Source organism: Larus michahellis, chromosome 4 (genome assembly GCF_964199755.1).
Source record: "Larus michahellis chromosome 4, bLarMic1.1, whole genome shotgun sequence".
In the NCBI taxonomy this organism is placed as follows: domain Eukaryota; kingdom Metazoa; phylum Chordata; class Aves; order Charadriiformes; family Laridae; genus Larus; species Larus michahellis.
Window position 1 is genome coordinate 1,857,561 of NC_133899.1, and position 25,598 is coordinate 1,883,158.

At 52.2% G+C, this 25,598-nt stretch overlaps 1 protein-coding gene across 6 annotated transcripts in view; it reads right to left on the reverse strand.

Moving 5' to 3' along the window:
- ACSF3 (acyl-CoA synthetase family member 3) overlaps positions 1-25,598 on the reverse strand; it is a 70,434-nt gene that overhangs the window by 37,029 nt on the left and 7,807 nt on the right. For all 6 annotated transcript variants that reach the window (XM_074582682.1, XM_074582679.1, XM_074582676.1 and 3 more), the window contains 3 exons: positions 17,327-17,481; positions 16,739-16,884; positions 11,362-11,474 (listed from right to left, as the gene is read on the reverse strand). In XM_074582682.1, the coding sequence (XP_074438783.1) occupies positions 11,362-11,474; positions 16,739-16,884; positions 17,327-17,481 (414 nt within the window). The remainder of the gene's footprint in view (positions 1-11,361; positions 11,475-16,738; positions 16,885-17,326; positions 17,482-25,598) is intronic.

Sequence of the window (25,598 nt, forward strand, 5' to 3'; positions counted from 1 at the left end):
CTGCTCAGCTTGGAAGTGCTTGGCATTTTTCCCCAACTTGTAAATAAGTGATTACTGCGATCACAATAATTAAGCAACCCAGCCTTTTAAGTGACTAATAGAAGACAATAATTTATATGTGTGAGGTTTATGGAAGTGATGGAGCCCTTTTAGCAGTTCTCGCAGAGCAGTAACTTTTCTCTGGTTTTTTTTTTGTGTTGTTTTTGTTTGTTTGTTTTTGTTGTTTTTTTTTTTTTTTTAAACATACCAGGAGCACGGAAAATAATATAACGAAGCCTGAAGAACTGCCCCCGCTCCCTCCCTGTAGGGTCGAGCTGTGGAGCACGGATGCCCTGCCACGCTCGCCACCACGCTGCCGCAGAAGCTTCCCTGCCACCAGCGCCTCCAGACACGCTCCCTGCCCGCGTGAGACCACTCACTCACCCCTTCAAGATTTCGGTGGCCCGGAGAGCGCTGCGATACAGCAAAGCCTTGCCACAACACGGCATCCAACAACTCCGCTCCAACTGACCTGGAGAAGGCACGGGAGCTCCAGGCTGTGCTCAGACCCGGCTCTTCCAGACCATGGGATCACGCTACGTCCAGTCCTGCTGCGGCGGGTGACAAGAGAGATGAGGACATGCTCACCTGCCTCCTAAAAGGAAGCTGGAGACCAATAATCCGCTTTATAGTGCCTTTTAATCACTGTCTCTCTGGGCCATATTTGAATGGATGTCCTAGAGGTGTGAGGCTTGCTAGAGCATTACCAAATTCCCAGGCAATCCGAACGCTCACGCACATTCATCATTAAAAATTGCCCGCCAAGTTGCGTGTTTTTGTAAAAGCATTATCGTTCCTCTGAGCTGCGTGTCCTGCAGCATCCTGCAGAAGGCAAGCAGGAGGCAATTTAGACACAGAACAATTTTCCTCCTGCTGGAAAAAGGCAGATTTCTGCTCCTCGGGGACACAGCACAGAGAAAGAAGGGAAAAAAAAAAAAAAATCCCAACCAAAAAAAACCCAAGCCCAGACTGTAATCTACAAGGCCACATTTCACATCTGTTTTTGCAATGTTAACTTTTATAAAAGGGCTGGGAATAACGCAATCAATTTACTTTTCATTTTGGAGGGTTATAAATTTAAAAGCAAGGCTGGTGCACAGTGGAACTGGAACATTGAAACTTGTTTTCAAAAAGCCCAACCCTCTACTTACAGCAAATGTTGTTCCTCTGAAAACAAAAGTGACGGCATATATTTTTAGGCAATACTGATTTTTTAAGAGTTACCAGACTGATTAACTCCAGATGATCCCAAAAGAACCACAGAAAACAACCCAAGTTTGGGAAAGGTCACTCCTCCCCGCAGTTGTTCCACGGACCCAAAACTTCTTGATCTATATTAACACCATAAATTAGATGTGTAACACTATTCCAGAAACGCCAGCAGCTCTCCGCGCTGCTGTTCTCGTCCCTCTTGTTTGCAGGCTTCAGAAGATAATAAACGAGGCGAGATGTCAGCACATCTTCCCACTCCCTCAGCTCTCTTCATTAGAGAGAGGCTCCTGACGTGCCCTCGCAACGCCTGCTCTGATTTTGTGCTCGGGGGCAGGCAGAGGACCAGGCAAGGATTCAATTAGCGGCCCACCTTCGGTTCATTTTTCATAAGCCTCACTCAAAAGTCGAGGTCAGGGAGGCTGTGATGTGCTGCGACTACAGACGATCGCGCTGCCCTAGAACCTCTAATTGCTTCCTTGTGCTAAACCACGCTGCGGCGGCCGGTGCCTCCTCCCTTCGGCTGGAAGCGCCCCGGGGCAGAGACTGTCCCTCTTCCTTCTGGTCTCTGTTTCTGCATCTCCACCACCACGACCAGGGCTCTTTGGCAAATATCTCCAAGATGTCCCACAGCAGCGACAGCCTCCACGACCAGATGGAGGTCCAACAAACGTATCAGGGGAGGAGGCAGGTTGTAAGCACGCGGGTTGAATTGCGTCTCTTCAGTCTGGAAAACAGACGGCTGAGGGGGGATCTTATCAACGCTTATAAATACTGAAAGGGGGGGTGTCAGGAGGATGGGGCCAGGCTCTTCTCAGTGGTACCCAGCGACAGGACAAGAGGTAACAGGCACAAACTTGACCATAGGAAGTTCCATCTCAAGACGAGGAGGAACTTCTTTGCTGTGAGGGTGGCAGAGCCCTGGCACAGGCTGCCCAGAGAGGTGGGGGAGTCTCCGTCTCTGGAGACATCCAAACCCGCCTGGACGCGTTCCTGTGCCACCTGCTCTGGGTGACCCTGCTCTAGCAGGGGGTTAGACTAGATGATCTCCAGAGGGCCCTTCCAACCCTATGGTTCTATGAACCCACAGCTCGGAAGGACTCAGGTGTGAAGTTGCAAAAATCAAACAGAAACAAGCACCAGCGACTGCGTTGGCAGGAGACCTGCTTTCACCCCATGCCTCACAACGCCAAAGATGAACACCCCAGCTCTCCCAGGCTCTCCTGGCATGGGCAACGATACAGAAAAGGGCTGAAGACCAAAATCAGACACGGGGAGACCAGAGAGGAATCCACCCCTTGTCCCTCATGTTGGGAGAACCAAGACTGCCAGCCTGGTGAAGGGGACCAAGGACACACGTCCCAAGTCTTCCTCCCCCTACAAGGAGGAATGAAAGCATAAAACAATAATAAAGAGATTGATGGAGATTTTGAGGGTGCTGCGACAAAGGTTGAGGGTGCTACAACAGAGCTTAGCTCAAGGGAAACAGTTGCGGAAAGAAGCTTCTTCTTGACAGATGGATTCAATTTGAATGTGCAAGGACATAGTCTTCTGGAATCAAGGCTGCTCCTGTGATAAGAAAAGTTTTCAGCTGAGAAACAAGGGGACACGACGCTAACATAATCTCTGCCTCTGTGTTTACTACCAGGAAGAAATAAAATACAACTATGGCCAAATAAAAAAAAAATAAAAATCAGAGGACAGACAGAAAGAAGGAAGGAGATATAAGTCCATACGAAAATGCAATTGTGATCAATGAGAAGCTGCTAAAATGTTTGTGCAGTAATGAAAGCAGCCTGGGCAACAAAGTGGAGAAACTTGAATTACTTGGGCGGGACACAAAACAGGATACTGAGGAGATGAGAGGAACACGGTGAAACAGAAATCGTAACCGGAATATACACAACTGCAGAATCCAACGCTGCGAGGGCTTTGGAAGGAGTTTTTGGAAGAAGCGGAGGCAAATGGAAAATGAGAAAAAATGCAGCGTGAGTTTACCAAAGGTGGATTGTGCCAGAAAACCTGAGGACTGATGTTCCAGATAGAAGAAAAGCAGCAGATCTAATCCAGGCTGCCTTCAACAATGTGTTCCCCATGCTGCCAGCCCTGGGGGGCGGCTACTGATGGGGGAGATCATGAGGTTGAGGGCAAGACTCGTGAGGTGGAGGAGATGAAGCTCAAAGCATCCCATGATGGGTAGCCATCCAGCCTTGTCAGCCAGCCTTTGGCTCTCCATAGCTCAACTTGAATTTCACCCCAAGTCCCAAGAAACAGTTCAACCCTGAATCAGCAACTTGCTGTCCTGGTGAAGGCATCCTACGAGGCTCCAGCACCACAGGGCAGCGACCTGCTGATGGGAGATGGAACTGGGATGCTGGAGGTAAAGTTCACCATAGAGAGACTTGTGGGAGGTACCAGTACACGAGGATGGGATGCAGCAGGGACAAGAAAACCGGTGAAAAATTCTACCGTCGGGAGGAGATATGTTCTGAAAGCGTAGGAGCACCAAGGACAAAGAACAAACTGGTTTAGGCTGAGGTCTGACCAGACTAGGAAAAGGAAGAAACGAGTGCAGAGACAGGACTCCCTGGGCCAGGTGGTCACATCCCGACCAGCATGTCCGTACCTGTCCACTTTCAGGAATGCCGGTCATAGAATCATAGAATCACAGGGTTGGAAGGGCCCTCTGGAGATCATCTAGTCCAACCCCCCTGTCAGAGCAGGGTCATCTTATATCAGGTGGCACAGGAACGCGTCCAGGCGGGTTTGGGATGTCTCCAGAGACGGAGACTCCCCCACCTCTCTGGGCAGCCTGTGCCAGGGCTCTGCCACCCTCACAGCAAAGAAGTTCCTCCTCGTGTTGAGATGGAACTTCCTATGCTCCAGTTTGTGCCCGTTACCTCTTGTCCTGTCACTGGGCACCACTGAGAAGAGCCTGGCCCCATCCTCCTGACACCCCCCCTTTCAGTATTTATAAGCATTGATAAGGTCCCCCCTCAGCCGTCTTTTTTCCAGACTGAAGAGACCCAAATCCCTCAGCCTCTCCTCATCAGAGAGGTGTTCCAGTCCCCTCAGCATCTTGGTAGCCCTTTGCTGCACCCTCTCCAGCAGGTCCCTGTCCTTCTGGAACCGGGGAGCCCGGAACTAGACATAGTAGCCCAGAACTGGCTGCCTATAACCTCAGGAGCTACTTGCAGGAGAAGGGCCAGGCACACTCACACCAGCCATTTCAAATTACCTGGATGGATGAGATGAGGAGACACCACCCGAGAGGTGCACGTGCAACAGCACCTCCACGCACGACCCGGCCCAGAGACATGCCAAGTGCCAAAGTCCACAGCACCTGCCCCCACCCATGGCACACCGCCCGCGGGCAGCAGCCATGGAGGTGCCTAGACCTTGGAGGAAGCCTCCAAGACAACCCTGGCAGCTCAGTGGGGACCGGGCACCTCCCCACCGGTTCTCCAGAGACCTGGGATGAATGCGAACGAGGTGGAGCCACTCCTGGTCCCCTCCACAGGGGCATCAACGGCCGAGACCTCCGGCCTTAACAAAGGGTGATGGCGGCAGCTGCCCCCAGCACCCGCAGCCCCATGGAGGTGCTGGAAACCAACAGCAAGCCTGTTAGCAGATGGCAGGGACGCAGGGGACACGGGGAGGAGGGGCCAGGAGATGCTGGTGGCTTTCGGGAGGGATGGCCGCAGCCGCGCCGGTTCTCATCCAGGACGACAGCTTGCATATGGATAAACAACGAGATAATTACAACCTTTGCAGGGGGGGGAGTGGCGGGGGTGGGTGGGGAGGGGAGAAAAGCCCATGGCTGCAGCATCCTCCTGCTGCCAGCTCCTGCAACCCGTACGTCCCGCACGGCTCCCTTCGCAGCCTCATCACGAGCAAATTACTCGCCATAAAAGCCCTGGCTAGAGCACTGCATTAGATACAGCTGTGAAACCATTTATCTATTGATAGACCCCTATTGTCAGGGACTGGGGTTTGGCTTTCGTGCGAGCGAGCAATTTGGAAAAGGGAAAAAAAAAAAGAAAAAAAAAAAAGAAAGAAAACCAACAAAAATGACAACCCAAAAAAACCCTACCAACCAACAAACAAACAAATAAAGAAGGAGAGAGACAATACCCGACAGCTCGCAGGGTTTCCAGGCCTCTGCCAGCTGGGAAGCTAAGCGTATGAAATATGCATTGCACTGAACAAAGCAAACTGAAACGTTCGGCGCTGGGAAGCTGTAACCCTTTCCTGTGCGCCGGAGCCAGCCGGGGGGAGAGCGAGATTCCCAGGCTGCCAAAAAGTTAAGGGGAAAAAAGACCTAGAGAAAAAGCATCCGGGGTCATGGGTAGGGAGGAACGCTGACAGCTTCCCCTACACCGACACCCAGGCTTTTTGGGTAAAGAGCCTGTTCCTATAGGATCAGACGAACTCAACAGGCAGCTGCTTAAGGCAGGTTAAATGTTTCAGAACTGCTTCGGACGAGAGCAATGGCCGGGATGGCTCAAAGCAGACGAAGCTGCTGCTGTCCCCTGATGTCCACTTCCAGACCTCTGCTCCCCAGGGATGTACTGGAGGAGGAGCACTTCCCCAAGCACTCGATGGACAGCATCTCCCCAGGGGACCACGCTCCGCACCACCACGCTCCTGCGCAGGGAGGAGGTGGATGACACCGTGTCAGGCACTGTGACTCTGCCGGGCAGTGCCACCCCCGGCCCGCGCTGCCCCACCGCGGGTGGCCCTGTCCCACAACAGGCTGTAGAGCGTCCTCGGCTGGGGAGGGATCGTGCAGCGAGGGATCTAGTCAGGCTGGAGCACCTCGTTTCGCTGTTGGGAGTGGTGATGCAGCTTCAGGCAGGGCACGGCCCACAGCCTGAAGCACGTGGCTCCGTGTCAGCTCAGGAAAGCAGCTCGCAGCCCACGGTGCAGCGACAATCAGCAAGGAAACAGCACAAGAGTCAGCTAGAAAGCCTGAGCAAACCAGACGCGATGGAGCACAAGGCTCATGAGAGCCTCAAGGAGATCGGAGGGCTGGAGCACGTGCGTGAAAGGAATCCAACACTCTAATCAAGGGATGGGAGAAAATGAAGGGAAGAACAGAGATCCGGCAAACTTTCAGCTAAGTAGATTATTGATCTTCAGGGTGTGCCAGAAACCAGCTTTGCAAATTACAGCAGTCCCCTGCTGCAAGCTCAGGCAGTTACCGGATGGCAAAGCAGAAACGCTCCCCACCTCCCCGTTCCCACCACCCACACGCCTTCCTCTGCCACCGCCGCGATGCCGCCAGGCTCCTGTTTGCACCTCGCTGCAGCAGGACACGCAAACACGTCCAAAGGGTGACAACGTGAAAGGAAACGGCGCGATCCGCCAGCATCTAATGGGAGAGACGGTGTTAGCGGGGAAGAAACAGCTCAGGGAAAGTCTGTTGTCTTCTGTTGCCGAGAGGGAGCAGAAGGCAGAAACCTCAGCCCAACGCAAGCGGGGAAGGCGGTGACCTTGCGAGGCTCCGTACAGCTAAGCAAATAATTTCCTTGGCAAAGGCAGGCGCTCTTTCCGCTCGCAGTCAGGAGGGTTTCTGCACAGCGGAGCCGAGGTGTGAACGCCTCGCAGATTGCCCTGACAATGCGCCTAACCCCCGGCACAAAGATCACCTGCTCGCAGGAGCCGAGAGGCTGGTGAGAAGAGACGGCTCCGAGCCCGACTCCTGCCGGGGTGCTCAGCATCCCACCAAATCTGCCCCACCGTGCTCGCTCTTAGCCCTCCGTGCTGCCGGGCACGGCCGCCCCACGGCACGGCTGCCCCACGGCACGGCCTCGTGCCCCCGCTGTGGCCGGGATCAGCTCCGGCTTGGCAGCTTCATTATTATCTGCGCAGCGGCACAGATGTGCACCGCGCTTTCTGTGTACGGAGAGAGGTCCCTGCCCTGAAAGTCTCATAAGTGAAGCAGACGGCAGGCGCTCCCTGGGCCGGCCCGGCTGCCGGGAGGTGTTTATTTCCAGCAATCCCTTACGTGACATTTGGTAATTTTTCACAGCGTCAATGCCAAACCGGAGAGAAATGCCCAGAGCAGGGATGGGGCTGCGGAGGCTCGTATCAAACCCTGGCAGAACGGGCGCTGGGAGGGCCGCGTGCCTCCTGTCACCAGCCCCGCCACCACTGTCCTTCCACCGGGACCCCTCTGCCTTTGCCGGGTCCACACCACAGACCTCCCAGCCCTCAAAAAAACATGCTGTAAGCCTCAGAGCCCCCCCTGCGAGGGAGGTGAGGAAGTATTTGTTCATCCCTTCTCGTAAGAGGCAAGAAAAAGGCCACGCCGGGGTTGTCCCGTGGCACAGGCAGGGAGGGTGACACTGACCGGGTCTTCTCATCCCGGGGACAGCCCCTCTGCCGTGAAGAAGCTGTTTTTAAAAAAAGCCAGGCCTTTCTTTGACTGGTGGAGCGTGATGAGCACTCGGACTGTCAGATCCTCCTTGTTTTAAATAAATTCCACTGACGTACTCTCTTCTGACATAAATTATTAACCAAGCATGATGCACACAGTGTGCCAGCAGCAGCATGGCAGGGCAGGAACAGGCAGCAGGTGAGGCTTTCCGCCCGCAACCGCAGGTGTGAAGCAGTGAAATTACCCCGTCCCTGGGAGAAGAGGTGTGCCACCACGGCCGCCACCCGCCCGCCAGCGTGGCCACACGATGCAAAGTCACGCTCCATACCCAGGCCATATAAAACCCAAACTCCTGTCACCTCCACGCGTCCGCCTGGGCCAAGACATGCTGAGAGCGGGGACTGTTTTTCATACCTCCCCACGGCCCTTCTGGCAGTCCCAGGGGCAGCGGCTCCGCTCTGCTCCTGGAAATGCTGTGGATGTCCTGGAGGTACCCAGCCAGCCACTGTCTCCTAGGGTGGCCCAAAGCAGATCATAGAATCATAGAATCTTCATGGTTGGAAAGGACCTCTGAGATCATTGAGTCCAACCATACACACACACACAAAAAACCCCAAAAAACCAACCAACCAACCAAACAAACCAAAAAATCCAAAAAACCCAAAAAAAACCCCCAACAACCTACAATCTCTGCCTTTCAGAGCATGCCCTGAAGTGCCAAATCTATACGCTTCTTAAACACCTCTAGGGATGGCGACTCAACCCCCTCCCTAGGCAGGCTGTCCCAGTGCCTGACCACTCTTTCAGTAAAGTAATTCTTCCTCATATCTAATCTAAACCTCCCCTGCCGCAGCTTCGGACCATTTCCTCTGGTCCTGTCATTACTCACCCGGGAGAAGAGACCAGCACCCCCCTCTCTGCACCCTCCGTTCAGGTAGTCGTAGAGGGCAATGAGGTCTCCCCTCAGCCTCCTCTTCTCCAAGCTAAACATGCCCAGCTCCCTCAGCCTCTCCTCATACGACCTGGTCTCCAGACCCCTCACCAGCCTGGTCGCTCTCCTCTGGACACGCTCCAGTGCCTCAATGTCCCTCTTGTACAGCGGGGCCCAGAACTGAACACAGCACTCGAGGTGAGGCCTCACCAGTGCCCAGTACAGAGGCACCATCACTTCCCTACTCCTGCTGGCCACGCTATTCCTGATACAAGCCAGAATGCTGTTGGCCTTCTTGGCCACCTGGGCACACTGCTGGCTCATGTTAAGATGGCCGTCCACCAGCACCCCCAGGTCCTTTTCTGCTGGGCAGCTTTCCAGACACTCTGCCCCAAGCCTGTAGCGCTGCTTGGGACCATTTCTCTCCCTTCAGATGGGACCATTGCTCTCCCTTCAGCCTGAAGAAACACCCAGTTTAGCTGGGACAAGGAGCGAGGTGGGTGAGATGGGGACAGCCTTTCAGAGAGGGACCAACCCATCAGCCAACGCCCAGAGGCAAACTCTACCACCTCCCCACACCCTCCCCGCTTGATGTCTTGAGAATTCACCAGAACAGTCAAAAAAAAAAATTCCCGAGGGAGAGCTTGATGGAAAGGCAGCCATCAGCAAGCGCCGTGGGGCCAACACCAGCACTGGTGGGAGCTCCTGGTAGCACTGGTATGGACCTCAGCCACCCGCGCTGGGGGCTGAAGTGTGTATGTGAGAAACGGCTGGGATAAAAGGGCAATTCCTCTGCCCCAGATACAAACTCAAGCAGCCCGGAGTCAGAGAAAAGAGGAGAGTTGTGTGAGCCTCATCTCTCTGAAGCCCTGGGGGGTGGTGGGATTTCAGCACCAGACACAGGTCATCCGGGCTCCCCGTCTTCTCCGGTCGCTCGATACAACAACCAGAAAAAAGGGGAAGGAGTATTGAGCAGAAAAAAAAAAAAAACACATTACTTTTTTTTCCCCTCTCATAATTCAGACCAACAACATCCACATTTCATCCTGGAAGTAGCTGCGCTTTGGGGATTCTTGTGTCTAAGATCTAATTTGTAAAGCGTCTAGGGATCCCTTAGGGTAAAAAAAGCATTATAGGATCATTATTAAAATGGACACGTTATATTTCATGTCTCAGTTCCACACAAGTGGAAAAAAAAGGCCAAGATCTAACTCCAGGATGAGACTACAAAACCGTGAAACCTAGCACCCATCCAGTGGAGTGATAAAAATGGGATGCACCTTCCTACGTGTTGAGTTCTGCACCCAGGTCTCCTGCTCTGCCCGCTGCTCGGCCACGCCATGGCAGTGACACAAAGTAAAGAGTGGCAACCCTTTTTTTAAATAAAAGCCACAATCCCTGGCCAGAGTGGTCCCTCTCCGCTCTCCCCTGGGCTCGTTTTGCACGGCTGGGGTGGGATCCAGCGCTCCGTCATGGCATCGGAACACAGAATGCAACCTGCTGCCACCTGACCACAACCCACACACGGGGGGCTGCCCGTCGTCCTGCCGGCTCCTCCAGCTGCCAGCACAGATAATCTAGAGAAAAAAAAAAAAAAAAAAAAAAAGGCTTTCTCGAGCCTTTCACCAGTACTTACACCGGCAGTGTCCCTGGGACACCCTGCCCCAGACCAGAAAGCTCCTTTCAAACCCTCGGCATGTACGTGGCTAGATGAGAAGCTATTTCCTCGGAGGAGCGAGCGAAGATACGTATTTCAGGTTGAATCTCACGCCTGCCTGTCTCCCACCCACCCGGCGCACGCGACTGCTGGCGTAATTTCTCTCGCACACAGAGCATCTATCTGCTCAGCCCAGCCTGTACATCACCTGGCTCTTGATCTGTCGGAGGCGGCATGACCTGCACCCACAATGAGGGTGCAAAGGAGATGCAGCAGGAACGCAGACCCCCTTCAGCCGTTTCTGCGGGGAGAGAAAGGGGCTGAGGCAGCTGGACACCCCGGACCTTGGGCTGGGGGCTGCCTCTGCAGCGGGGAACACGTAGCACCCCAACACAGGGGCAGCGCACGGGGAAGGGGCCCAACCACTTCACCATCGAGGATATCCAGCTTCTGAGATACCAGAACTGCTGGCGCAGATATCACTTGGCAGTCGGAGCTCGGCATGGAGCTGGACTTCCATGGAAACCTGGTGAGTTGCCCCCTGCATCATTTCAAAATGAATGCAATCCCCAAGGTCCCCAATTGTCCTTCCAGTTCTCACTGCTAAAACCCTGATCAAACCCAGTGAAATAAACACAGACCCCATTTCTAGATTTTCCAGCACTCATCCTCTCCTCCAGACGATTTAGTGACTGGAGTAGGGCCCGTCTGAATTCCTGTCAATGCCTTGTTCTTACCTTTTGCAGCTGACTTCAACTTTTTTGACCCGGCTTTCAAAAGCCAGACACTGCTTGACCCATCACCTTCCTCTGGGCCACCAACAGCCTCACCAGACACAGCATCATCTCGTTATACCATAGCCCTTATACCACAGCCTTCACCGTCCACCCCCATACAGAGGGGTGTTCTCTCTCACATGTTGTTCTTCTTTGCAGGCAAGGACAACACTTGCGCGGTCCACAAAGTACCATGGCTACAGTAAGCCATAAATGAGTACGAGAAAGAGAAAACTCTAAATAGCATCACTGAGTTCCTGGGAATAACAGCAGAGCACACCTCAACCCTCAGGGCTTCAAAGAGCTAGGGGGGAGAGAACTTTTCACAAGACAAAACGAAGCAGCAGAGGCCGTGGCTGAGCAGTACCTGCGTGTTGTATTCATCTCCCTGAGCATGGACGGTGTAGGAACGACCACCATTTTTCAAGGTCTCGGTGGCGATGCGCACTTTCACCCCTGGAAGCGGGGTGCCCACAGAACCTGCAAGAGAAAACAAGAGTGAAACAGTGGACAGCCTCTGGGAAACAACGAAATCAAGGATGCAAAAGAGCAGCTGCTCGTCTATCAATGGCATCTGCAGACTGTGCTGGCACTAAAGAACTTCCTAGCAGGGGGTTACCCTTCAGGAAGGCTTCGATCACATCGTATGTCTGCATGCAAATGTCACTGCGGTGCAATACGCTGCTGTTCGCTGAGCAGGCAGTGTTGGAAATGCCTAGGAAAACAAATGTGTCTCCGGCCCTGAACAGTCTCTCTTGGCCAGTCTTTGAAGACATCAGCACAGCTTCGTAGCTCAGTAATGAAGCTGTCTTTTTTTTTTTTTTTTTTTTTAAAAAAAAAAGCACCACAAAACCTACACAGATGTGAAAAGAAAGAGCACGATGATTACTACAGTGGCTCACTGCTTCTCTACAGCCTGGACCTGACAGAGAAGGCAAAGGCTTAACAGTGTGAGAATTGCAAGGGATTATCTCAGTTTTATGAGACATCAATAAACTCTATATAAAACATCACAGGAGAAAAGCAGAGATCAAAACCACAACGTTCTTCCACAGGTTTCAATTTTCAAAGCCAGGGAATCTGACACAGCGTCACGAACAACTGCTATTAAGCTCCAGGATGGTCCTGCGACCCGGAGCTCCCCAACTCGCAGCCTGCGGCACTCCCACCCCTTGGCTTAGTGCACGCTCTTCTTGGTGAGCATCTGCAAGCACAGAAGAAAGGGCAGCTTTGTTCCTGCGACCTCTGGCTGACGGGGGGCTCCAGGCTCAGCAGCAACCAGGAGTGGTGGGCATCTGCTGGCTCGGCAGGTTTCACTCTGCATCTCAATGGCACAGGACGGCGCTCACTGCAAGATGAAGCCCGTGACTTTCATCCCCTGCGAGTGGGGAGAGGGATGTCAGCACAGAGCAGCCTGTGGCTCAGGAGGACCGGACAGGCCTGAGCTTAAATATCAGTAAGCGTACTCTTTATTTTAAGAGATGATCATTTTTTTTCCCCTGGGGAGCTTCCAGTTGGTGATGTTTCCTAGAGCTGCTAGGGTCAGCTCGACATTGGAAAGTCCTTAGAGCAGGGTGTGCAGGACCTGGAGCTCAGCGCTGTCTTCCTCTTGTCATCTGTTCTTCAGACGTTTGGGTTCAAGTGGCATTTTCCCTATCCTGGTCTCATTCTCCTGTTCAAGCCCTGGAGATCCGGTATCTGTGACATCATGATTTTGTTTGCTACATTGGTCAGTTGCCATGGAAATTGATATGTCGTCGTAGCCCAGATTTATGGCATCCCTGCAGGATCAGCTAAGAGCAGATGGGCTATGAGGGAGTGAGATTTTATTGCAGCGAAACTACCCGAACAATTAGCAAATCTGGCAAGAAATAAACAGAAAGCGACACGGCAGTTCTGTGATGTGTGTCTGTTCAGCTTGAAATTGCCTTCGGCATTCAGGTCAGGCAACACGCGCAGCCAGGCCCTTGTCTTACCATGAGCATCGCTTGGGCTGCTCCCATCTCCCGGCCAGACGCTGCCAGGAGTCAGAGACAGGGGACTGCAGCAGGGTACGGAGGGAGAAGCGTATGCCAGGACAAGTCACCAGGAGAAGCGCCCAGAGGTGCCATGTAGAGGTACTTATGTGTTTTAATAGTCTGTTACCTGCCATGGTAGACTCCAGGAGGACTGAAAAAGCGAGTAACAAGTCATGGAAAACACGCTGGGTGTCTGCGCATCAAGCTTGCTTGAAGCCACCCTTTAGACTTCTATGGGAACATTTTCTCCAGTGCGAAAAACGCCTTGTGCGAACAGCCTCCAACCTGCCTGCGAGACGAGGCAAGGGACGACGGGCAGGCACCATAAAGTCAGTCTTGCAAAGCTCGCGGAGGGAGCAGTAACCAGCGCAACGAACTGCCATGGGCTCTCCCAATTTTGCCACCTCTGGAAGCCTTCAAATCGAGATCAAATGGATGCCTTCCTGGAAGATGCTTCCTCCCTGGATGCAAGCTACTGACCTCAATGCAGAAATATAATGGACTGATCCACGGGCAGCAGGACTAAACGGTTAGTGCCCACTTCTGGTCTCAGTCTTCGAGAATGAAATACCAACCATCAGCACAGTGCTGTCAAACAAACCTGAAGACACAGAGGAGGCAACGTGTTTCCCACACGGTGTTTCAGATCACCATTACAAATCATTTCCTACTTGGATAAAGTAAAACCAACATGTAAAATAAGTCACTCGTGGGGGGTGGTTTCCTTATATTCGGTCTGGATAAGGCTTTCTGGTATTTAGGAAAAATTACAAACTTGGAAATCAACATCTGTAAAGGCTGGAAACGTTCGTAACATTGATTAGAGCTACACGAACCTGACAGTATTAATAAAATTTGTGTAAAAACAATGACCAGAGCTTCTCAGGTCCATCTGTCGTGTCAAGATACACACCGTGCTGACTCCAACAGGTCAGCAGAAGGCTGAGCCCGTTCCCAAAGGAATGGCACCGGAGGTCCTGGCTTCACCAAGACCACGATCAGGGGTGATCAGAAGGGGGGTCAACACTCAGTACTGGCTTCCTTTTGTGTCCCCAAGCCATAATCCTGAGGGGAAACTGGGGAGAAATCCCTGCTCCTTCCCCTCTCGCTCCCTCCCAGCTCTCTCCAATTTGCAGGCTCCTGAATGTTAAGAAATGCTGGCAACATGCCCACAGTGTCAGCTCAGCCGGCATCAGCCGGGCGGCAGTCAGCAAGGAGTGACATTATTATTCTTTCACCGGCTCTCCTTCCCCTCTGTTTAAAAAAGTTGTCAGCTCTTCCCAGATAAATTTAATTGGCCCTGCGGTCTGTGTCCTTCGGTATCTGGGGACCTCGATGCTGTTATGTGCGGTGGTGTCCTGGGAGAATTGAAACAGGCCAACGATAAGGCACTCAACGATCTCACTGTCAACAATACACGGAGTCCCCGCTGTAGGAGCTATTAGCCGCCTCTGATCTAAACCTCCAATTAAAGTGGTGATTAGGCCCAGTGAGGCATTCTCCGTCCATGAATTATTCATCTCCCTTCACAGTAACAGCACCAGGGGGGATTAGAATGAGAGCTGGTGAAAACAGAGGCATTTTAAGCAGGGTTTTAACCATATACAAGCAAACATTTATCTTTCAAATCTTTCATCTTTTCTTCTTCTGGAAATTAAGGCTGCCCACCCGCCCCTGCCCCTTCAGACCCGTGCCGCGGGTGAAGAGCGGTGCCACGCTGCCAGAGACACCGGCGGTGACACGGGCAGGACAGGCAGGTGCCAAGGACTCGACCCTTCCCCAGCCACGCCAAGTGGGTGGAAGCGGCGAGGGAAGCCCCAGGACCCCTCCTCGAGGCAGGAGCTCATGAAGCAGCAGAGAAGGACGTGTACTGCTTCCAATCCAAGAGAAATCCCCCGGGCAAGCGTGAGGATCCCTGGATTTACCCAAGGGGTTAAGTGCCATGCTTGCGGTGCTCTGACTGCTTTGGCCAGCACGTGGGTCTGTGGTCACCACTGCCTAGCATCTCTCCCTGTAACACCGACGCCGTCTGAGGTCTTTTCTGTGGACACTTCACCCCTCCTCCCGCCCAGCCTCTGTTCCCAGCCCATCGCTGCATTTCTCAGTTGACTCTCTCGCCCTGGGTGCTCCGTGGCGACCTTACATCCCAGCCTCTAATGGGCTACTATATCAAAAGCTCTTTCACAGCTCCAGTAAATTATGCCTCAGCTTCACCCATCTGCTTCCCAACTGACACTTCCCGAAATAAATTAGTCAAGCCTATTCAATTATAGCCTTCTTTCTGCAATGTCTCTCACTGATCCACACCTTTGTAAGATCCTTCTCTCCCCTCTCGGGGCTGCAGCGAGCCCCTGGATGGCGGCTGGAATGACGGCCAGCCGGCCTTTATCCCCAGCCCCTCCGCTGGTAGCTGCACGAGAGGATCTTCCCCAGCTCCCCTGCAGACCCAGGTACAAGACATCTGTCTTGCCCGTGTTGTTTTCAGTCTTCTTTCCTTTCTCCTTTTTTCTCCTGGGAAATTTCTAGACCCTCCACTCGTTCCCCCTCCCGAAGACGAACGGAAAGCAAATATAACCAGGCCACAGGGACATTCAAACTGCACCGTCACCCTGCGGCGTGGGGATCACGGACAGCTTGAGCTCACGCAGGTGGGAATCTCGTTTCCCTGCCTGCTTCCCTCTCCAGGGTTTCTCGGGGAAGGGAACGTTGGCTGAGCCGGGGTGGGAGAACTACAGTTGCTCTGCAGAAGTGAACTAGAGTTTGTATTCCGAGCTGTTCTCACGTTGAGGAGCCAGTGCTGGGGGAGCCGTGGTTTCTCCTCTCCCTGTGCGATCCCTGCAGGAGCATGGCTTCTGCATCCCATGGGACTGGGGTGCTGTGGGAAGCCATGACACCCAGGACAGCCCCCCCTGGGTAACTCTGGTCCCCCAGACACAGGAGACCAAGACGATGCATATGGTGCCACGCATGTGCAGACAGCATGTGGGGAGGAGAAGGTGGCACAGTGGTGGGCTGGGTGGCTCGGCAGACAGATGGCCACGTTTTTAACCAAAGGGAGGGCGGGGGCATTTCATATTTTTAATGTTTCAGATCAATTTATTTCTAGGTTACATAAACTACAGATAATGAGAGGAGTCACAAAGTGTAGCTAAGAGAAGTGAGGGAAGACAAGGAGAGAACAGAACCAGAGTGTACAACGAGGTGTGACAATTTCTAATTTCTAAAGAGTCAAGAAACTTGCACTAAAATAAGAGTGAGCAGACATCCTATTTTAAACGCTCAGTGCCGATCGATTGGACACCAACTGCCGCGTGGGGACTCCTGTGTCAAGACCGCACACGAATACAACTTCACAGAGCTGGAGCTGAGGCAGTCCCATCACAGTGCTTCAGCTGAGACTTTGGACATCATAAAGCGTCGGTATGGACTCTGCCTCCTGGACAGAACCAGCCTGGCCGATCAGGTCAGCGTGCACCACTGCGAGCTCTGCACACACAGCTTTGCCGATCCACCACGGGCAGTGATCCCAGAGAAGCCCACCAGACGCTTCTCACACCCATGCCCCTTTCTGGGCCAATTCCCCTACCAGCATCACTGTTCCTACCACATCCTGCTCCTCAATCACAACAAATGGTGATTAGATGTGTATTCTCCATGATCAGAAAAAACAAGAACACTTCACAGCCAAAAGCCTCCCAACAGCGTGCACCCTCTAGAGACTCCTACCTGGGACACGGACTCCATGCAAGGGGTTAGAAAGCGCCATCCCAATCTCAGTCATCCCATACCTCTCCAGCAACGTGTGCCCAGTGATGCTCTTCCACTTCTCCAGGACGGGCACAGGCAGGGCTGCTGAGCCTGACACCATTAACCTGCACACGGAAACTCCATATAAGAAAGCATCCAACATCACCTTTGCTCCAGGGAATTTGCGGTCTAACACAGGATTACACAAAGCCTGCTCCTACATAAAACCTGAAGACAGAATCCCCAAAAACCTTTTAACTGCTACCAAGAATGTTCCTCACATATAGAAGATTCTTTGTCTGATACGGGTTTTAAGACGGGACAACCTCCTAAAAGGGGTACTGCAGTACAAGCTGGGGATGCAGGACAAAGTCTTTAGCCTTGTGTTACGTAGGGTGACACAAATAACGAGCGTGCAGACCCCTTTTGGCTTTACCATGCAAGAGTGGCTCATAATTAAATAACGTCACCCTGGTTCTTGTGAAAGAGACACTAAAAACACCCTCGGCGGATCCAGCGTGGGGACAGCCAGCCCCTGCCCAGCGCAGAGGGGCATCGCTCACCTACCTGACGTTCTCCTGGCAAAAGGCACGCACGAAATCCTGGACTTGCGGCTGAGAGAAATGCTTGTCATAATACTCCATCAGCTTGGCATAGATAGTGGGCACTGCCATGAAGACACTGATACGGGGAGCTTCGGAGCTTAGCAACTTCTTCCAAACCTATAAAGGAAGGGAACATACACATATAAAAATACACCCCAACGTAAAGCGCAGAGGGAAGCGATCGTCAGCGCTGTCAGTGCCAACTCCTCAGCCCCTTTGAAGAGGTTCACAAGCGAGGGCTCGGCAAACAGTACACGAGGCCGTGAACCCTGACACTGCTCCTTCGTACAGTGCAAGGGGAAACTGAGGCACAGGAGTGCAACAGGCTCGTCCAGAGCAAAGCCACCCTGGGCTGCTCACGAACAATCAAACCTCTGCTATCTAAGATTTCTGGAAAGTACAAACAACTGGAAGCCTGTTCTGTGCCCCTCATCCACGTCCAGCAGAACAGGTCCCAACCCTCATCATGCCCAAAGCACATTATTCAACTCTCTCATCCCACCAGTGGATCACCTACATGCTTTCACTCTTAATGGGCACAAGATGACGGAAACGGCATTTTTTAGTACCACCATGTTACAGCCAAGGTTTTGCTCCTGAAGATGGAAGCTTGTGGCACAATCAACTAATTCCCTTATCACGTACAGCTCTTCGGAGGCTACACAAAGCCACCAGCTTTTCAAAGCGTGGGAGCTCTTCTTTGGAACGACACCAAGTCACAGGTAGGAGCCCAGAGACTCAGACTTTTGAGGGAGAAACACTTTTAAGATGGATGGCAGGGTTGGGAAGAGAGGTATCATGCACTTGAATGGGAAGCAAGACTCCACTGCAATGGAAACGGTCATCTTCTGGTGAGCGGGCACGGAGCTCGCATCGGCCACCAGAAACCGCAGGTGGAACAGCTGCAGGCTGGAGACAGCAGCGAGTCAGGAGGGCAGCTCCACCAACAGCCCTCGTCCCGAGAGGAACGGTCCCCGTGGGACAGACGTTCTTCAGTCGCAACGCCTGCTAACCTGTGGGAACTACAGATAGGGGCGAATTCCAGGAGCCACCTCTGCTGGTGGGGAATAAAGACTGAGCGAGCCCCGGCTGAGCAGCCCCACCTGGGAGCAGTTAGCAAAGGGTAGGAGCCATAAATATTACAATCAATCAGGGCCATTCCTCCCACACCTTGCCACTCTTCCCCCTAGGTAAGCTCTTCCCAAGACAGGAACGATCCAAAGCCATCAATAAATAAAAGGCTACTGTGACGGCCGCCTCTTTCCTTTCGCTCCGATCCCTGCCCCGTTGTTGACAAATGTATTCCCTAACAGCTCCTGACACCGCGCGCCGCCTCTCCCCTCCCTGCCCGCGCACGCTCAGCTGCACACAGGCGCGTGCGACGGCGAGAAAAAGCAGGGATTGATGGAAGGCGAACAAGTGATTCTCCTTCATGCTGTCACTCTGCCCCCTTCCCCTCCATCCTGCTCGCTCGGGCTCCATTTCATTACTTTCTACTTGGCTGCGTCGGCGCCGCCTCCCCCCCGCGTCTCTCACTCCACTGCTTCAGAACAATCAGCTCCTAAGATAAAAAAAAAAAAAAAAGAAAAAAAAAAGAAAAACAAACCCCAACACCACCATGTTGTTATTCTTAATAGAGCAGGGCACGTCCAACAAAGGCACCGTGCCACTGAACAGAAGGGAGCTCACGCTGCCTCCCAGCCCAGAGACGGCCCTCCCTGGGGCGAGGTGGATGCACAAGGTGGAAACCCCCCAGACACCTCAGGAACTGGGACATGAGTACTCCAAGATCCCCTTGGCACCAGGGAAAACAGAGGAGGAACACGACTTGCCCGAACCGATGGCTGATGTGCCTGGAGAGGGAACGTCTCTCTCCCTTGCAGAAACTCCACCTACCAGCACAATTCCCTAAAACAAGCCGGAATAGGCAAAATCGCATTTAGAAGGATCTAACCCCTACTGTGCTTCTCCCAGCCTCCCTCCCCAAAGATCTTTTTCTCTTCAGCCCCCCAACATCTTTCCCCTTCGAGGCAGCAGGATGGAGAAGGACCTCCCCAAAGCCAGGGGCTGAACGCACAGCCCTGCTCTCCTCAGCCTGCTGCTCCCGAGAGCCATTGCCTTGGGCCAGGAGAGACGCGTGGTGGCAAGCAGGGATCAGGACCGTGCCGGAAGAATTGAAGGGAGACAGATGCTCAGGGTTGTTCAATCTTTGCTGTGTGATTTTTTTTTTTTTTTTTTTTTTTTTGCCTTCCCAAGTCCAGAGCAGCTGTGGGGAGCGCAGGCAGACTTCCAGCCTGGCCACGCAGCGGAGTTATTTTCACACGGATTTGGATTTGAATATAAAACAAAACCATCACTCCAAAACACAGCAGATCTCTCTTGCACCCCAGAGTCCCCCGTCCTCGCACGCCTGCTCGACTCCTGCCCTAGATAAAATCCTCCCTACCGCCAACTCCAGCCACGGGAACGGCTTTGTCTGTGTCAGTCCGACTCGCCCCAGCAACAGCCCCTTCCTGAAGATAAGCAGCTGCCTTTGGATTTGTGCCACCAGCTGCCGGGGTGATCTGCTGACAGCCAAACATCTCCACCTGCTCTCCTCCCGCTCGGCCAAACCTGGATCCTACCCATGCGTTTTAACGGTACTGAGCACCGAGCCGTGGTACAGAGCTGGCAGCCCCAAGCCCTCCGCAGACCCCGCGCTGTCCGGAGGGCTTGTCACTGCCCAGCCAGCTGTAACAGCTATTTCTGTTTTATAACTATAACTTCACGGTTTGAGAGAAGGATCTGGGAAAGTCTCGTTACCTGGGACTAATCAATCAATCCTGGGGCTTGGACGGGCTCATAGCAAGAGGCCAGCTTTGCCCTTCCAGCGCAACGGCATCCTCCAGCACCGGCAGGCTTAGAGCAGCACGATCAATCTCCCCCTCCCTGTTATCCCGTGTGTCACCGTCACCACATCAATTACGGGGTGGACGGGGTATCGGCAGCCCATCATTTCATTTTATTTTGCTCACCTGATACCTCAGGACTCCAAGGGCTTTTAAAAAGCCATGGATTCTGGAGGCAAACACGGCACTGCGTGCCACGGCTGCCAGACTTTGCACCGAGCGCTCACCGGCCACGAGGGAAGCAGAAGTCTTCTGATGGAAGACGTTCAGGAGATGGACCAAGATTCCTTTTAAGATAAATAAGGGCTAGAAACACAAAAGTTTCTAACTGCAAGAAAGCAAGAGTAGGAACAGCTTCCTATCAGCAATAATGGCAGCGAAAACCCAGGGCGCGCTTACAGGACGGGGCTGCCTGAGCCAGCAAAGAAGCGGGAGACCTTCTGTTCCCAAGAGTCTTCCCATCAGCCTGACATTCCTGATTTTCTTCCCCTCCCACTGCACAAAAGCATATCTGGGCAATTCCACGGGCCGGCCAGGGGGATTTTGCCATCAGTAAATGAAAAAAAAAAAAAACAAACAACAAACAAACAAAAAAAAAAACCACAAAAAAAAAGAGAAAATTACACCAGTGGGTACAAAACAAGGCCAGTGAGACACAGCTGTAAGATTTTTTCCCACGTATTTCTTCCAGCACACAGATGGCATGAAGTGATTGAGGACAGAGGAACATGCAAGCTGCTCCAAGAGATGGTCCTTCCACACAGCAACCTTCCCAACCAGCCGCCAGATGTGCTAAGATCACCTGAAGCAAGAGATGCAAACACAGAGGAGAAAAGGCGTTTTTTTTCCTTTACAGGCGACTCACCTTCAGAGAGACGCGCAATGCCGGAAACTAGACAGAAAACACCAAAGCTCCCAACATCTGGGCATCTTCTCATGCAAAAAAAAAAAAAAAAAGAAGAGAAGGTGGCAACAACCATTTGCACGCTAAATCTTGCGAGACTTTGCCTGATACAGGACTCCCCAAACCAGCCAGAAGGGATGCAGGCAAAAACACGCAAAAGCTGAAAAGGAAGCAAATATCAGCATGGATTTTCCCATCAGACCGCAAACAGCTAATAGACGGCCCACGCTGCTGCCTCTATTGACAGATGCAACGGCTCTCCTTCTCTACAAAATTATCGTATCATTTTCAGTGGCTATTGAATTTTTTTCAAAAGTAACAATACCCCTAATGCAAGGTTAAATCATCCCTTTACTTCCCTTTTGATCGGGGAGACGGGTTTGCGTTTTGCATCGATCGCTGCCGGGCGGGCAGCGCCGCCGGCGAGGAAAAGGGCTGCCTGCAATTTTCAGGGCGGCTGCGAGAGCAACAGGCAACAACGCGTCTGCGGCCGAACCAGCTCCTCGTTTGGCCAGACCCTCTCCCTAACACCGAGGTCAGAAAGCTCCCGTACCTCTACAGAAGCGCCGAAGGGATGGCAGGGACCGCGCATCCACGTCCGACGCCGGTTTATCCCTGACAAAGGCAGACGGGCACGACATGGGATGGGAGAGCATCACGGGGGGGGGGGGCTCTGCTCTCTCCGAAGGACCGAGCCGCGAGCGCTCCATAAGCAATATGCAGAGAGAGAAACATTCTTCTCTTCAAAGGGAAATCGGGCCCTTGGTGGCTTCGTCTCATGTTTGTTATAACCCCAAACTGTTTGCGCTCGGCATGACTCTGGTTTTAATCATTTATTCATCAGCGCAGTTTGATGGCCCCTCTGCATTCCAGGCTGAAGCTTTTAAACCCTTCCTATGCTGTAGGCATACTGAAAGGAGCAAGTGCTTTCCCTGGGACCTGGTAATATAAGTAAATATGACAGGCTCTGGTTCCATTTTTTATATTTCCCCACACACATCAAAAGACATTACTCCGTAACAGATGCTGAGGACAGACGGCAGACCTGGGGAGACGGGAAGAAAAACTCTAACTTTTTAAAGCCAGGTCTGCGAGAAGTGATCAAACATAATCCATTCACTAGTGACCTGCTCCTCCCTCCACTGACTCCTCTTTGAGTCTGAAATAAAATTACTCCTCTGAAGCCTCCCATTAACAGATGAAAAGACAATTGCCTTTCTCCAGCTGAAACTGGATGGGAGACGCAATCCCCAGCGCGCTACCAGCAGCGCCTTAGCGGTGCCTGGTTCTTGGAGATCAGACTCCTCTGCTTGGATTTGCTTTTCTTTTAAAAATAAACTAAAAGAGCCGCCCAGAGTGATGTTTGCAGAAGCGACGGATCCAGGGGAGAGGCTCACTGCGGTGCACGCTTCTCCTTCCCGGAGGCAACGGTGACTGCTGAGCCACAGATCTCCCTGCACAGCCCGGCGGAGGTTTAAAGCATCAGCACCCAGCCTCGGCCCAGCCTGGTTCGCACAGATAACAGCAGCGGCAAGGACAAACAGTTTTGCTCCCAGATGTAGCACAGGCTGCTGGTCTCCACGAGGAAGTCCGGGGTGTAAGCACACGATGCAGCAGCGACCCCGGAGCAACACCTCACACGCAAAACCTCGACGAGCGTCAGGTCTGCCGCACTCCCCCACCACGGGGGGAAAACGCCGCCGTGGGTGACAGCATGTTCGCAGCACGTTGGGAGAATTAGTCCCAAATCACACACTCGCTTTGGGCACTCATCATTCCCATCAGGACAAACGCCTAGAACGAACAGTCCAAATGAAATTAACAATTTTGATGGCTTTGCGTGTGACATTGTAAAACCGGGTATGATTTTTAGAGGGCTTGATCCTTGGAGGCAGCTTAAGTCAGACATGCAGTAACGCTGGCACCAAAACAACGGCTCCTTTTGGAACTTTAGGGCAATAAATCTGCATCTCGGTGCATTTATCACGGAAGCGGTTGCAGGGCACAGACAGTGTTGTCATTCTGCAGGCAGCACACCACAGCTCCAAACCTGCCCAGCAGAGCCAAGTGGGCAGCGCACGCCGCAACTAGGTCACGGGGAGTTGAGATTTCCATAAGCTTCCCCCCTCACTCAGAGCAAGCTTTTTCCTTTACGTTTTTGAATACTTTTGTTTCCCCTCCTGCACTTAAGACTGAAAGACCTCCTGGGATCCGATCTCATGTTTATCAACGTGAAGCACTGACAGGGAGCCTTTTGCTATTAGAACATCTTTCCCATCTTTCCCTGAAGGAGAGATCAGAGATGGTCCAAGGCAAAGACAAGCCATTCCCATCACCCAAACTCAGAGTGGATCCACACTCGACAAACACCTCAGCAGAGGATCCTGTGAAGCAGACACTGACCTCACGACTTGCTCCAAAAGGCTCCTGTCCCCAGCGTGCCCAGAACAGCCAAGTCCCAGTTCAGAATGGGGCCGTCAATGTGTGACTGTCATGGCAAGAGCACCAGCATGGAGGACGCCTGGCTTCCCCTGGGTCCGTCTCTCTGGACTCACTGACATTTTCCATCGAGGAACAGTCACCCCACAGGGTGTGCTCAGCCTTAGCAGCCGTTACTGAATCGATGTGAGGAAGGGACATAGAGAGAAGGAATCGCTGGGGAATGCACGCTCTAATGCCTGCTTGGTGCAAACTGCTCCAAAAAACACTTGCCCATGGGCTTTCTCTGATGCCCAGTAGAAGGCGGCTCACGCTGCACTCCTTCATTAAGCAGAGGCATTAACAGTATCTCTTCTCCACCCACTGCTGAGCAATTTCCGCAAAAACTATATGAACCCAGCACCCTTAAAATTTCTACTCCCGCGTAAGAGAAGAGGCAGGCATTTCAAACAGGTTCAGAAGCAGCTGAGAAACGCTGGCTGCCTGCAACCAGGAGCAGTGCAGCTGGAGAAGTAAACTCAGCTTGGAAGCAAGTTATAATGGGAGGATCGTATCGGGATGCTTAGGCTGCAGCTTGCTCTGGCTCCAAAGGAGGTTTCTGCCCTCCCAGTTCTCACCCTTGAAAAAAAAAATATAAATAAATAACAATATCAGAGCCACCCTTGCCCCACACAGCTGCTGGGAGGAATGCACAATCAGGCTCACTGCTGTTCTCCTGCCCGCTCCCGGTCCGCATGCCCACAGCGGCGCTGAAACATCTCCCCCCACAGTCAGAGCTGTCATTCCCAAGCACCAGAAGCATACCCGGGAGCGCTGGGATCCGCTCCCACCGTCTCCAGGCAGGAACGCAGGCAGCGGCCCGAGAAGGGCTCCCCGTGGAGACACGCCTCACCGCAAGGAGTACACGCACCAGAGGACTTAGCACATCATGTACAAGTGGACTGTAACGCTGCAAATTAAGGGTCCATTTATAAACCCTTTATTAATAAATGATTAATAGATGCAGCCATATTTTTTAATAACTTACAATAAAAAGATGCTACAAAAAGCTTAAGCAAGACAGTCTTAACAGATGGTGCTATAAAGTGAATTATAACATGTACAGTAGCTAGTGCAAAGTAATGGATGTCCTCATTTAATAAAAAGAATCTGATTTTATGCAGCAACTTTCACGCTTGAGGTGTCTCAATACACTTTAATGAGCCCTTGTGGCCTCAGCAATAGCTTGCATGCAGCCGTGGACATCAGGTGCTGTTTTAGTAAGAGAGTGGATGTCGGTCAGGACACTGGGGTTACTCCACAATCTTGATTTTTAACCTTTCCTTGGACAGCTACCAAAAGCAGACGGATGGGTCTGAAAGATGCCACCTCCTAACACTGCACTGCAGGGAACAACAAGCAAGCCTTGGTCCGGGGCTTGAAACGCCTTCTAACTAAGAAAAAAAAAAAAAAAAAAAAAAAAAGAGTATTATTACCACCACCGAAACCAGACTGGCATCTGTATCCTCGACTATAAGGCACGCCGCAAATTATGTAATTTAATAAACACTGTAATAATAAAGTATTTATTTTGTATAATGAAGTGTTAGTGATTAGAAACCAAACACACATTGGGCATGCTGCTGCGGTTTCTCTTGAACCCTTGCCAGTATCACTCAAGGGTAAATATGTCTGCAGCAGGTTGAGAGTAAGTTCCTAGCCTTGTTTTGATCAGCCTGTCAAGTGTTTTAGCTGCCATTCGAGTTTCTTTATATCACACTATAATTGGCTGCTTTCTCAAGGTGCAGCGAAGAAAAAAAAAAAAAAAATCACGCAGCAAAACTCAGGCTCCTTTTGCAAAATCCTCCACTGAAACTCTGCTGCTTTTCTAAAAGCTGATTTCAGTAGCAAAGGGCATTTTGTAAACAGCTGGTGAAAATAGACTGGAACTGAAAGGCAGCTTGCATTAAACTCCACAAGAAAGCCTTATTTACCCTCATGTGCTTTCTTTGTAGTGTCGATCA